At 43.2% G+C, this 14,470-nt stretch overlaps 1 protein-coding gene across 1 annotated transcript in view; it reads right to left on the reverse strand.

The window, feature by feature from the left end:
• The window catches only part of timp2a (TIMP metallopeptidase inhibitor 2a), an 83,990-nt gene that overhangs the window by 21,467 nt on the left and 48,053 nt on the right, over positions 1–14,470 (reverse strand). Inside the window, exon 2 of the mRNA XM_059948435.1 lies at positions 4,375–4,475. Coding sequence (XP_059804418.1) covers positions 4,375–4,475 — 101 coding nt within the window. The remainder of the gene's footprint in view (positions 1–4,374; positions 4,476–14,470) is intronic.

Raw genomic sequence — 14,470 nt, forward strand, 5'->3', positions numbered from 1 at the left:
CAAAATCGTAAAGGAAGGTTGGCAAGATAATAGCTGTTACTGTTCACACGTTTTCTCTCTCTCTCTCTCCAACAATTGCAACACATCGGCAAACAACTACCGCAGCCTGCTTGAACTGAACTGAACTTTATATTTCCATCTGACAATTCATTATCCCCTGGACAACGATACAGCTTGTTTCATTAGTGATTACTATTATACCCGCACTTTTAGGTTTAGTATTGCTAACGTATATTCTCTGTATATTTGCATTGATATTATTTTGTATATTTTTGCTAATAAGTATTGTGAAAAATACCATCACCAGACTCCAATGGACACTTCTATCTTTGCTGGTAAGACACCCAGTTACAGGGTTCGTAACACAATAAAAATGTCCCTCCCTGGATTTACTATTGAGCAATGCTATCATTAAATATGGTTACCGTGTTGGAAAATAAAACAATCCACCAGTAGGGGGAGCAGCATGCAAAGTTCCAAATCAAACTTCCTTTAGCACGTAAACCTGCACGTGCCATGGGATAATAGCAGTATAAAGGAGTTCATTTAGGAACAAATACCGTCTCTGTAAAGCTTAGATCAAATACACTAAAGGACAGCAAGCAAGCAGCAGGAATTCTTTCGATTGCTTGGCAGATCGCAACCTCCTCCTTCAGCAGAAGTGACTCCTGGCAGAATCCAGATCTGTCACTTCCCAGCTGTGTCAGAGAGGCTCCATAAACAGGGCCAGCTAGTCAATGTACCTGCACTCGGCTGTATTTGTTTCCTAAGAAGAATTGCAAACTCATCTCGAAAGGATGATAAACAGGACAGGTGAGGAAAGCCACCATCAAGCACGTCAACAAGGGTCACTGCCACAACTAAGCAGCATCCACCATTGACAAACCCCACCATCCAGGTCACACTCTCTTCTCAATGTTGCCGTCGGGAAGGAAGTACGGGAGCCTTAGAATCCACACCACCAGGTTCAGGAACAGTTATTACCCTTCAACCATCAGCTCCTGAACCAGAGTGGATAACTTCACTCACCACAATGAGCCTCAGGTCCCACACCACCAGGTTCAGGAACAGTTATTACCCCTCAACCATCAGCTCCTGAACCAGAGTGGATAACTTCACTCAACACAATGAGCCTCAGGTCCCACACCACCAGGTTCAGGAACAGTTATTACCCCTCAACCGTCAGCTCCTGAACCAGAGTGGATAACTTCACTCAACACAATGAGCCTCAGGTCCCACACCACCAGGTTCAGGAACAGTTATTACCCTTCAACCGTCAGCTCCTGAACCAGAGTGGATAACTTCACTCAACACAATGAGCCTCAGGTCCCACACCACCAGGTTCAGGAACAGTTATTACCCTACAACTGTCAGCTCCTGAACCAAAGTGGATAACTTCACTCACTACAACAATTAACTGATTCCACGAACTGTGGACTTAATTTCAAGGACTCTGCAACTCATGGTCTCAGCATTATTTATATATTTATTTTCACATGCACTTTACTTATTTATTGATTGATTGAGATCCAGTGCAGAATAGGTCCTTCTGGACCTTCGAGCCGCTCAACCCAGTAACCCCCCCCCCCCCAACCAATTTGATCCTGGCCTAATCATGGGACAATATACAATGACCAATTCACCAATCAAATGGTACATCTTTGGACTGTGGGCGGAAACCGGAGCACCCCGAGGAAACCCACACGGTCACGGGGAGAACATACAAACTCCCTTACAGGCAGCAGGGGGAATTGAACCCGGGTCCGTGGCACTGTAAGGTTCGTTTTGCACCTAGGCTGTTTGTCCATCTTTGCTGTATGTAGTTTTTCATTGTATTTCCAAGTTCTACTTTGCATGTCTGCAAGAAAATGAATCTCAGGGATGTATATGGTATATATAAGTGACATATAAGTACTTTGATAATAAATTTACTTTGAACTTTATAAACGACTGCTTGACTGCCAGGAGAAAGATACCCAGACCCTTGGTTCCATCTTCTTTATCTCAAGAGCACTGAACCCAATGTAGCTCGTCTGTGCTTGATAAGCTCTTTTGATCAGCAGGAAAAAAAACGTTTGATGTCCTTGGCACACTTGGCTCCAACGGAAGTCCCACACAGGCATAGGGGAGAGCAGACCTCGGATACGTATAACAAGACTGACCTAATACAGAGGTTCATAAAATCACGAGAGGGGTAAATAAGGTAAACAGTCAGGGTCTTGCCTCCAGGGGAATGTTTAAAAGGCATAGGGTTACTAGTGAAAGATTTTAACAAGGGGATTGAAAGGGCAACTTTTTCTAGACGAGGTGGTGGTAAGTATGTGGTACGAGCTGCCACAGGAAGTGGTAGAGGCAGGTACAATTACATTTAAAAAGACATTTGGATAGGTACAGGGATAGGAAGGATTTAGAGAGACGGGCAGATGGGACTAGCTTAGTTAAGGGACTTGGTCAGTGTGGATGTGCTGTGCTGAGGAGCTCCTCTCTCTTGTTGTATTGCCCTATGAATTTGTGCTGTAATAAGAGTCCTGGTATGGACCATCCTCGTGGAACCGCTGGGCAAACATGTTGCTAATGGAAATCACGGGTAGAGACAGTGCCTTCGTGAAAACCCTACCTCCGGCAACCTCCTATACTTACTGCCAATCAGCTTAAGAGTTCACGTAAGAACAGTCAGCATCGAAAACCCTTCACACACACTGCTGGTGTCTCCTTGGGCACCTTCAGTGCCAAGGGAATTAGTACTGCAGCTGAACTCCCTGGCTCACTTCCACTGCTGTCTGAGTATGAGAGAGCAAAGCAGGCGATCTCAACAACTCCACTGAGGTCACCATTACCGGCTGAATCGTTGGCCTAACAGCTCCCGAGATGACGAGAAAGAAAGAAGATTAGTTTTTATGCATCGCATGCACATTGAAACATACAGCGAAATGCATCTCTCTCTCACACACACAAACAGAAAATATTGGAGGAACCCAGCAAGTCAGGAAGCACCCACGGAGAGAAATGAACAGTTGACGTTTCAGGCCAAGACTCTTCCCCAGCCCTGATGAAGGGTCTCAGCCTGAAACGTCGATTGCTTATTCCTCACCGTGGATGCTGCCTGACCTGCTGAGTTCCTCCAACATTTTGTGTGTGTGCGTTACTCTGGATTTCCAGCATCTGCAGAAGCTTGTGTTAGTAGAATGCTAACACAATCTGCAAGTGTCACCACACTTCTGGTGTCAACATAGCATGCCCACAACTTACTAAGCCTAACCTATACATCTTATTTTGGAACGTGGGAGGAAACCCACACAGTCATGGGGAGAAGGTACAAATTCCTTACAGGCAGAGGCGGGAATTAAACCCTGGAGCTCTAATAGCATTATGCTAATCACCACACTACCGTACCATCCATAGAAGCAGACTTAAAAATTACAGGGAGCTGGTAACTTCCATTGCACAAAACCAGCCTTGCACTCACAGGGAACAAAGCTGATGATCTTTCCCAAGATCACAGAGGTGCAAGTAGGTCTTTGGGTGACATTCAGACAGTTTCTCAGAGAAGTCCGAGAAGAACCTTTGCTGCTAATGATTGCATCATTAGGCCGATGAGTTCCATTCCCCTTGGCTCTGTGCTATGCTGTTGCCAGCATTCATCCAACATTACGTCACCAAGAGATGTGCCAAGAACAATCTCATCCCTTCAATGTCACTGTCTGTGTGAAGGACAGATCAAAATGCATGCGATGACTGGGTGGGAATACAGGAAGGCAAGAGAATATTGGCTGGGGCAAGAGGTGCAAATCTCAGCGAGGCCATAAAAACTGTTTTGGAAGCTACAACAGAATATGTAGACTCCAGACTTATTTACCAGACATGGAACATGACCACTTACAGTACATCTAGTTGACTGAGACCCCTGTATCAATCACATACATCACTTAGAACTGATTCTCAGCTCAGCAAAAATATATTATTTTTGTTTAGCACCATAATTGGGCAATTACCTTTGTAGTGATAAAATGAGATAAATATATTAAGGACCTATCGTCCTTCCCACACCAATTTTATCACTGAACTGTGCGGGACTGAGACCACATTAGACTAAGAAGACCGACTCTAATGAGTGGAGTTGGGTGTCACCAATATACCACTGTAACATGAACAAAATACAGTTATTTTTCTGTTGGTATGTTAGTGACGCGGGATATTCACCATCACTGGTTCACTATACTTCGTTCTTATGTTGGACTAACATACTGACAAAACATGAACTAAATAGTTGTTGTTGCAGTGCTGGTGATTCAGAATGTAATACAGTTCTGAATTTAGAGAATTAAATTTCTAATTAAAATCAGAATATTCTTTTGGTCTTTGTTTTGATGGTACCTTAATCTGTTTGATCTCATACTGGATCTTCTGGATTGGATTTCCGTAGATATCGTTCCCAGAACTCACTTCTTTAGTTGAAATGACTTTTGCTCTGATCACTGGAAAAGTTAAAAAAAAGGAGATAAATTAATTTCCAGCAGAAATATAGTTAAAACAACAAAAATGCACCAGGAAGAGGAACTTCCGAGGTTAGAAGATTAAAGAACAGTTTTGCAGAAGATTCTAACTACATGAATAAGCAAAAGATGAACTGCCGGAGGAAATCGGTGAGACAGACAGCACTTGCGGAGAGCAATGGGTAGACAGATGAAGGGCCTTGACTGGATTCCCACAGCAATTTGTCCTTTGCTCCGGAATCCAGCATCTGTTTGCAAATGAATAAGCATTTACTTTATAGCAATACCAAATCACTTGTGGCAACTCTTGATTTAAGGGGCAGGAGAATTGCACGTTTGGATCTTTAATATACTTCCCTGCTGAATGTATTATTTATAACACGAGGTTGTTTTCAAACACAAGGTGTACTTGCAGATTAGAGACAGAGTGTATCATTTGCATTAATCATCACTTAACACTCTCTTCTCACTGCTGAGAAGATAAAAGAAAATAAAGAAGATAAAGTCAGGAAGAAGATAAAAGGGCCTGGAACTCACACCACCAGGTTCAGTAAGTTATTAACCCTTAACCATCAGGGTCTTGAACCAAAGGGGATAACTTCACTCAACTTCACTTGCCCCATTACTGAAATGTTTCCAAAGCCAATGTACTCACTTGCAAGGACTTTTCATCTCATGTTCTTGATATTTATTTATTTATTATTGTTTCTTCTTTTTGTATTTTCAAAGTTTGTTGTCTTCTGCACTCTGGATGAACACTCTAATTGGGTGATCTTTCACTGATTCTGTTATGGTTGTTACTCTTTAGATTTATTGAGTACGCCCACAAGAAAATGAATCTCAGAGTTGTATGTGATAACATATATGTATTCTGAGAATAAAATTTACTTTCAACTTTACATATCTCCACTGAAAAGTGCAATAGAAAATGTATATTTATGAATGAAACCAAATGGATAAAACACCCCCACACATTCAGCTCTGGTTAGGGCCAAGTGGAAGACTTTAACTTCACCGGGCTTTGGAGACATGCGCAAGTTCATCCTTGATGGTAATCAAGGGAATTAGTGTAGACGGGGGCCTGACCTGACAAGATTGAGGTCAAGGGTTAAAGGGGGAGCGGTGGGGCCAGCTTGATTACCCCAGGCCTAAATCTGGAGACTAACGAATACATTTCAAGCACAATTAAATCAGTGATTTTTTTCCCCCCAGTTAGAAATCAGACTAAGCCCTTCTCCTCCCCCTATCATATAACTATGATCACTGAGAATCTTTTGGAAGATATTTGCCTTGTAGTTCACCCCAGCTGATTTACTCAACCTGCGGCAAGTCTTTAGCAATTCAGTAGCAATGAATTTCTTGTCAATTGTGGCATCCGTTAGTCTCGTGAGACCATGGATCTGCCCCTGGAAAGTCTTCTCCAGGGCGCAGGCCTGGGCAAGGTTGTACGGAAGACCAGCAGTTGCCCATGCAGTGAGCCTCCCCTCTCCATGCCAAGGGAAGGGCAAGGGCTGCCCAGAGGACCGCCCCTACACCGCCTTCGAGGCGGGCGGCAGGCTCTATCACTTCCTGCGCGTCCCTTTCGGTGTCACGAATGGTGTCTCTGTCTTCCAGAGGGAAATGGACCGGATGGTGGACCAGTACCAACTGCAGGCCACATTTCCCTATCTGGATAACATCACCATCTGTGGTCACGACAGGCCAGATCACGACGCCAACCTCCAACGATTTCTCCAAGTGGCCGCAGCTCTGAACCTTACTTATAACAGGGACAAGTGTGTGTTTGGAACCACCCGCCTTGCTATACTTGGGTATGTCGTGGAAAACGGGGTTATTGGCCCTGATCCCGAAAGTATGCGCCCCCTGTTAGAACTCCCTCTTCCCAACACTCTCAAGGCCCTCAGACGGTGCCTGGTTTTTTTTTCCTATTACGCCCAATGGGTCCCCCATTACGCAGACAAGGCACGCCCCCTGGTCAAGTCTACCTCGTTTCCCCTCTCTGCTGAGGCCCGCGCGGCCTTCAGCTGCATTAAAGCGGACATTGCCAAAGCTACGATGCATGCGGTGGATGAGACCGCTCCCTTCCAAGTGGAGTGTGATGCCTCCGATTTCGCTCTGGCTGCTACCCTCAATCAGGAAGGCAGACCAGTAGCATTCTTTTCTTGCACCCTCCAAGGCTCCGAAATTCGGCACTCTGCGGTGGAGAAAGAAGCCCAGGCCATAGTGGAGGCTGTTAAGCACTGGAGGCACTATCTTGCTGGCAAAAGGTTCACCTTGCTGACCGACCAGCACTTGGTTGCGTTCCTGTTCAGCAACCAACAGCGGGGCAAAATCAAAAATGATAAGATTTTGCGGTGGAGGATAGAACTCTCCACCTACACCTATGATATCCTGTACCGGCCTGGCAGACTGAATGAGCCCCCTGATGCCCTATCCCGGGGAACATGTGCTAGCACACAGCTCAACCAGTTGTACGCCCTTCATGCACAACTTTGCCATCCGGGGGTCACCCGATTTTACCATTTTGTGAAAGCTCGGAACCTGCCATACTCCCTGGAGGACATCAGGACGATGACCAGGGACTGCCAAATTTGCGTGAGTACTCGTCGATAACACTGAGAAAATAGATATGAAATGTTCCACTTTGAGCTTGACATAAAATGGACTGGTTACGATCATCAGCTGCCTGGTACAAAATGGATCTTGATTATACTTGGTGATGGCAGTAATTCTTTTGACTTGGTAGAACATTTTTAAATTAATTATATTTAATTTTTAATATTTTAAATTATTAAAACCAATAATAAACTTTACAATGAAGCATTTGTTTATAACCACAAGGCTTGTGTTTCTAAAATTATTATTCCCTTAGAAATATCTATGCAAAGGGATTTTAAAGCAGTTTATAAAGTATCCTTGTATCTGGACAGACCAATCCAGTTTTAGTGGGCTGACAGGATCGAGTGGTGATGATTCAGCTTGTGGAGTCATTTTTTTGCAGATTCATACATTTTGCACTCTGTATTTTTAAATTACTGGTATTAAAGCACAGAGTACTTGGTATTGTCAAAGAGAAACATTTTGGTGTTAGTACATCTGCATCTCATTTTGGTTAATGCTGCTTACCCTATTAATACAGCTTTCAGGGAGACACTGATTATCCGTTCAGCACAGTGGAAGCACGTTGTGTTGTTCATGGGAAAGATGTGACCAAAAAAGTGCTGTAGCCACACACACACACACACACACACACACACACACACACACACAATGCTGGAGGATCTCATCAGGGAGAAGGCTGAGGCTGAGGGGCTGTTTTGGGCTTCACGTCTGAGGAGGTACTTTCATTCTAAATACCATTTGCTTACTTCTATTGTTCGCATGATTTGTTTTCTCCCCCCCTCTCTCTCTGCACATCCGGTGTTTGTTGTTTTTTTAAGTGGGTTCTTTGAGGTTTCTTGTTTTCTGGCTACCTGTAAGGAGACAAATCTCAAGACTGTATAATGTATACATCCTTCGATAATAAGTGTGCTTTGAACTTTGAGAATGGAGTTGAGAGTGATAGTAAATCAGCCACAATGGAATGCCGCAGCAGACTCAATGGGCTGAACAGCCCGAGTTCTACTTTAACAAACTTTATGCATAATGCATTCAATGCCTCCTCATTCTTTACGTTCATGGTAAATGCTTTCCACACTGTCCTACTGCATTTATACACATCAATAGCACTGCTGGCATTCATCTGGCCTTCTGGGGTGGTATACTACTACAAGAATAATTGAGGGGCTTCCTCCCCCTCCCACCCCACCTGCCCCCTCAATCTCCAGTAGGAGGGCAACCCAATTCTCTGGTCCTTCGCCACCGAGCCCTTGCGGCAGTTTGTCCAAACTTCAGTGCTTCCCTCAACATGTACTGCTGCAGCCTGGGACTTGCCAGTTGGCAGCATTCCTCCACGGACATCTCGGTGTGCCGGCAACTTTCAGGCAGACCAGCAAGGCGTCTTCCACCGAGCTGATGATCTTGATGTTTGTCTCCTTGTGAGCCCCTGGGAACAGCCCCTAAATCAGACAGACCCCTACCAAACAGCTGCTCGGGGTGAAGTGCCATACGGGCCCTTTCGTCTTTCTCCACACCCTCTTGGCAAGCCCACAAACTGCAAAGTGGTGTGCTACTGTCTCTTTCCCACTACAGTCGTCCCACAGGCAGTGGATTGTGGGAGTGATGCTCGGAGGGTCTGACTGGGAGGGCCTCTCTCCCCGAATGGCCCAACTCTGTTCCTGTGTCTTACGGTCCATGTTCCACATGGCACCAGAAGAGTTTCGCATAACAACTGAGTTAAGGGATCTTCATAACACCTTTTACTTGTTGCAGAGTGGCATCCTGATAAATAAGACTTCACTAACTAGAAAATGGCTTTACTGATCAACCGTGGAGCACAGCTAGTGAAAGAAATCTCATCTTCTCTTTGAAATATTCTCTCATTTAATCACACCTGAATAAGCCAAACCCATTTTTAAGTGTGCATGTCCAAAGTTAATTGTAACAGAGTTCAGTTGCTAATCAACCACTGCTTTCCATAGGGAGTTGGATAGGCATTTGAGTGATAATAACTGGCAGAGTTATGGGGAAAGATGAAGGAGTGGGCCTGACACAATTACTCCAAACCTTTAAGGACTCAATGTGCCAAATGTCTTCTGTGATCCATTCATTAAGGATCAATTGCTGCTCTCAATGCAATATTCAGACCATAACGTGTTATGATGGCTATACCTTCCCTTGGGCACACCAGTGGTATGCTGCTAATATTGAGCAACGTTTCAGCAAAGTCTCCAAGAGGGGCGCAGTAGACCACGAGGAAGGCTATCAAAGCTTGCAGCGGGATCTGGACCAGCAGGAAAAATGGGCCGGAAAAAATGGCGGATGGAATTTAATACAGACAAGTGTGAGGTGTTTCACCTTGGAAGGACCAACCAGAGTAGGGCTTACAGAAGTGCAGCAGAACAGAGAGATCTGGGAATACAGATCCATCATCAAGTGGCGTCATAAGCAGACAGGGTTGCAAAGAGAGCTTTTGGCACACTGGTTTTCACAAATTGAAGTACTGAGTACAGAAGTTGAGATGTTATGTTGAAGTTGTATGAGACGCTGGCGAGACCCAATTTGGACTATTACGTGCAGTTCTGCTCTGCATTTCCTATAAGAATTACACTGGATTCTGGTTAATTGGGACACATTGCTACCAATACAGTCTGGCTGCTTCAATTAGCCAGAGTTTCATGGAAATAGTAACAAAGGTATATATATTAGAAAAAACTAGTTACCATTTAACTGAGCAACAAATTATTTATTTATATAAATTCTGAACACATTAGAACACTACCGATACTACTAGAGTATTATAACATTGTGTAAGACGGTGGAGGCCAATTCTCTGGATGCTTTCAAGAAGGAGCTAGATAGATATCTGATGGATAGGGGTATCAAGGGATATGGGGACAAGGCAGGGACTGGGTATTGATAGTGAATGATCAGCCATGATCTCAGAATGGCGGTGCAGACTCAAGGGGCCGAATGGTCTACTTCTGCACCTATTGTCTATTGTACTAGTTCCTAATAGTTATTGACAGAGGAATCCATCCAGTGTGTGCTGCCATGGTTTTTCGATCGACTAAATGATCAAAATCAGCACAGACACCCAGTGCAGATAATAGACTGCCTTCATACAATGCTTTCAATAGCTGCAATCTTCAAATCTTCATTTTCATTGCAACATTCAAGATGATTGTTAATACCTTCAAATTCTTCATAGTTCCCAACTTGAAGTAGTGAAATAGTTTCATTTTCACTCCCAGCTGTCTCTGCTATCTAGAAGCCTGAATGCTTGAAACCACAGTGAGCAAAACCATTGCAAATTGCCTTATTGCTTATTTCTTGTGAACTAACAGTGATAAAAATCACTGCCTTGTGAAGACAAACCCATGCAACTGGCGCTATTTAAAGAAGTGTTCCGTCCAAGCACAGTGCAATATCTAATGGTCACACAAGTGCACGCAACGAACGCTAGCTAGAAACTGTTAATAGTCTCCTGACCCAATTAAGCCGCATAGTGTCCCAAATAAATGAGGGGAATCCGGCTATTTTCTCAAGTAGTTTTTGTTCTTTAAGAGTTGTCCCAAGTAAGTGGCTGGCCATATTAACTGATGGCCCAAATAACCAGAATCTACTGTATATCAATGAGATTGATATAATGAGAGTACAGAGAAAATATACAAGGATGTTGCTGGGACTAGAGGACCCGAGTTACAGGGGAAGTCTGAATTGGTTCAGACTTTATTCCCTGGCGTTTAAGGGAACGAGAGGAAATTTGACAGCAGCAGACAATATTATAGGGATACTGAGAGAATAAACACAAGCAGGCTTTTTCCACTGAGGTTGGGTGAGACTACAACCAGAGGTCATGGGTCAAGAGTGAAAGGTGAAATATTTAGGGGGGACATGAGAGGGAACTTCTTTACTCAGAGGGTGGTGAGAGTTGTGGAATGAGCTGCCAGTGGACGAGGTGGAAAGGGGTTCAACTGCAACATTTAAAAGAAGCTTGGACAAGTACATGGATGGGACTGGTATAGAGGGCTACGGTCCAGGTGAAGGTAAATGGGATTGAGCAGAATAATATTTGGCAGGGACTAGATGGCTGAAGGGCCTGAGTCTGTGCTGTAGTGCTCAATGACACAAAACTCAGGCCCAATTTAAAAAAAGTATTGAAGCAACCCAAAATGTGCACTAGTAGAATCAGAGGTAATCAAGAGCATAGTCTGACACGTTCAGCTTGGAAGACCACAAGAGTCGAGGAAAACAGTGTCATGAATGAAGCAATGTGAATGTTAAAACCTCATTGGTTATCCAACCTCAGTCCTGCCTAAAATCCATTGTAAGCCGGAATGAAGCGGCCAGATGTACTAGGATTGCTTTATACAGCTGCTGGGTGGATGACTTTCTCTCCAGAGATGGTCATCTTGTTGTGGCGGAGAGGCTTATGAGTTCCTGAGATCCCAAGAGCAATGCCATCTGCCGCTGAGTTCCTGGTCGGGTCACACGTGGCAGGAAGGTCAAAGGGGGAGGTTCTGGGGAAAGAGAGATCCAGCAGTAGATTGGTGGGAGATGATGACATCACAATGGCAGTAAAGCCAGAGGAAGGCTACAGCAATGAAGGATTCCAAGTCCTCTTGAACTCCATGCCACTGGACCCTGATGCGATCCATCAAGGAGTGCATGGCAGCCACCACGCATCAGCCTCCCCGCGTTGAACAAAGTCACGCACAGGCATCCACAATTCACCCTACCATTCCGGTAATGTGGATCCTGGATTGGCCTCTACAGAACTCCTCCCACCGAGGACCCACCAATAAACAACCCCTTTAGGAGGGAATCTTACTCGACTCAAGTGATCAGACTACTACCAGGATGAGGAGCAACGACAGGGGTGAGAAAGGTAAATCTATATGATGAATTCCCACATTTTGCTCACTCACTGGGCTAGAAGAAATGTGGAAACCTGCCAGATTCTTGGTCAATGTTTATTATACATGCAGCAACAGCAAACACCTTGCAGATTTACCTAAGCTCTGGTGGCAATAAATTCTACACCTCCATCTCTTCCCTCCATATTTCCTTTAAATCAAATGAGTTGCTCCAGCTAGCTGCCTGTGGTCTCAAGAAAGAAACACAGAATCTTCCCAAAAGAGGATATCATTCCTGAACCTTAGCTCAACACTTAGTACTAGCTGCATGGGGATTTAATCCCAATTATCTGGCAGAATATCCCTACAATTAATAACTACAGGCTTATAACAGCAAGCTAATCTTTGGAATACTAAATATTAAATGCATAATCACCCTTTTGATTTTCTTTTTGCAAGAAGAATGTGACAGACTTAGTAGCAAACCTGAAACCTACAAGAGTAATTAGCAAATTAAGAAAGATTCAAAATCTGTTCCAAGTAAGACTCAATACTTACACCACCAGGTTCAAGAACAGTTACTAGCCCACAACCATCAGGCTCCTGAACAAAACGGGGTAACCACACTCACTTGCCCATCCATTGAGATGTTCCCACAACCAATGATCTCACTTTAAGGACTCTGCCTCATTATCTAATATTCACATTACTTATTGCTATTTATTTATATTTGCATTTGCAAAGTTTGTTGTCTTCTGCACTCTGGTTGATCTTTCATTGATCATTGATTTCATTCACTGTTAGAGTTACTGTTTATTAGATTTGCTGAGTATGCCCACAGGAAAACGAATCTCAGAGATGTACACAGTGACATATGGTTACTTTGATAATAAAATTTTAATTTGAACTTTGAGGTCTGATGACTTGACAAACACTTGAAAACATGATGTTGAAATCAAGCAAGGGGACGCCCTTGTGAGACACTAACACTGACACAAAGTTCAAAGTAAACTTTATTTTCAAATTACATACATGTGACCATATACAACCCTGAGATTCATTTTCTTGCAGACATATTTAATAAATCCATCAAATAATAAATACAGCAGAATCAATTAAAGACTGCACCAACTTGGGACACTCAACCAGTGTGCAAAAGACAAAAAACTGGGCAAATACAAAGAAATAACAATAAAAAATAAATAAGCAACAAATATCAAGAACATGAGAGGAACAGTCCTTGATAGCGAGTTCAGAGGTTGTGGGAACATTTCAATGATAGGACAAGTGAAGTTGAGTGAAGTTATGCCCTTTCGTTCAAGAGCCTGATGGTTGGGGTTAATAACTGTTCCTGAACCTGGTGGTGTGAGTCCTGAGGCTCTTGTACCTTCTTCCTGTTAGCGGCAGTGAGAAGACAGCACGTCCTGGGTGGTGAGCATCCACCCTGCATCCCCTGATGATGGATGCTGCCTTTTTGCAACAACGTTCCATGTCGATAAGCCCAATTGTGGGGAGAGATTACCCGTGATGGGCTGGGCCATATTCACTGCTTTTCGGCATGATTTTCCCTTCAAGGGCACTGGTGTTTCCATGCAAGGCTGTGATGCAGCCAGTCAATATATTCTCCACTACACACCTATAGAAGTTCGTCAAAGTTTTAGATATTATGGTGAATAATATCTATATTATTATCTATATCTATATTAATAATATGCCGAGTAAACCAAACTCGATGCAAATTCCATATTAAAATATGTATATTAATAATGATATGTAATTATTCTTCAGGATTTTAAATTTAGGGCAACATATTTGACATTAAAATGCATTTAGCTCTTTCGCTAGAGATCTTAGAATAGTAACCAAAAGATTAAACCAATGTTTTGAATCTATCGACTGTTCAAAGTGTAGATGTTTCATTGTTTCAAGCAGTTTACTAAAATATGAAAATAAAACTAAGTTGCTGAAATCACCAAACCTAAAAATTAAATCAAATGCATTGTGCAAAGTTTACAAAAGAGATGCTGGAAATCCAGAGCAACACCCAAAATGCTGGAGGAACTCAGCAGGTCAGGCAGCATCTGTAAGTGAGGAATAAACGGTCAATGTTTCAGGTTGAAACCCTTATCAGGACTGGAAAGGAAGGGGGAAAGAAGCAAGATCAGGGAAGAAACCCCTCCACCTTCGTATTCTGGCATTATCCCTTTTAAATCCACTCTAAGAAGGTATTTAGCACATATACACTTCTTCCACATAACTTATTATAATGGGACCTTGGGATCAATGATGGGATTAATGATGGGATCACAGAAGATATTGAACTGGAATTGCTGCCAACTCTTTCACATGCGGCAATGTTCCTTTAATTTAAAACCAATATTATCATTTAAATTCAAGAATAATGAATTGCAGAATTTTAAGTGCAACTTCCTACTGTTTCCAACAATAATGTTTTCTTGACCTACAACATTAATAAAGGTAATGTATCGTGGAATGAACTATGTGATCACTATTTTCCAA

Source organism: Hypanus sabinus, chromosome 23 (assembly GCF_030144855.1).
Source record: "Hypanus sabinus isolate sHypSab1 chromosome 23, sHypSab1.hap1, whole genome shotgun sequence".
Classification (NCBI taxonomy): Eukaryota; Metazoa; Chordata; class Chondrichthyes; order Myliobatiformes; family Dasyatidae; genus Hypanus; species Hypanus sabinus.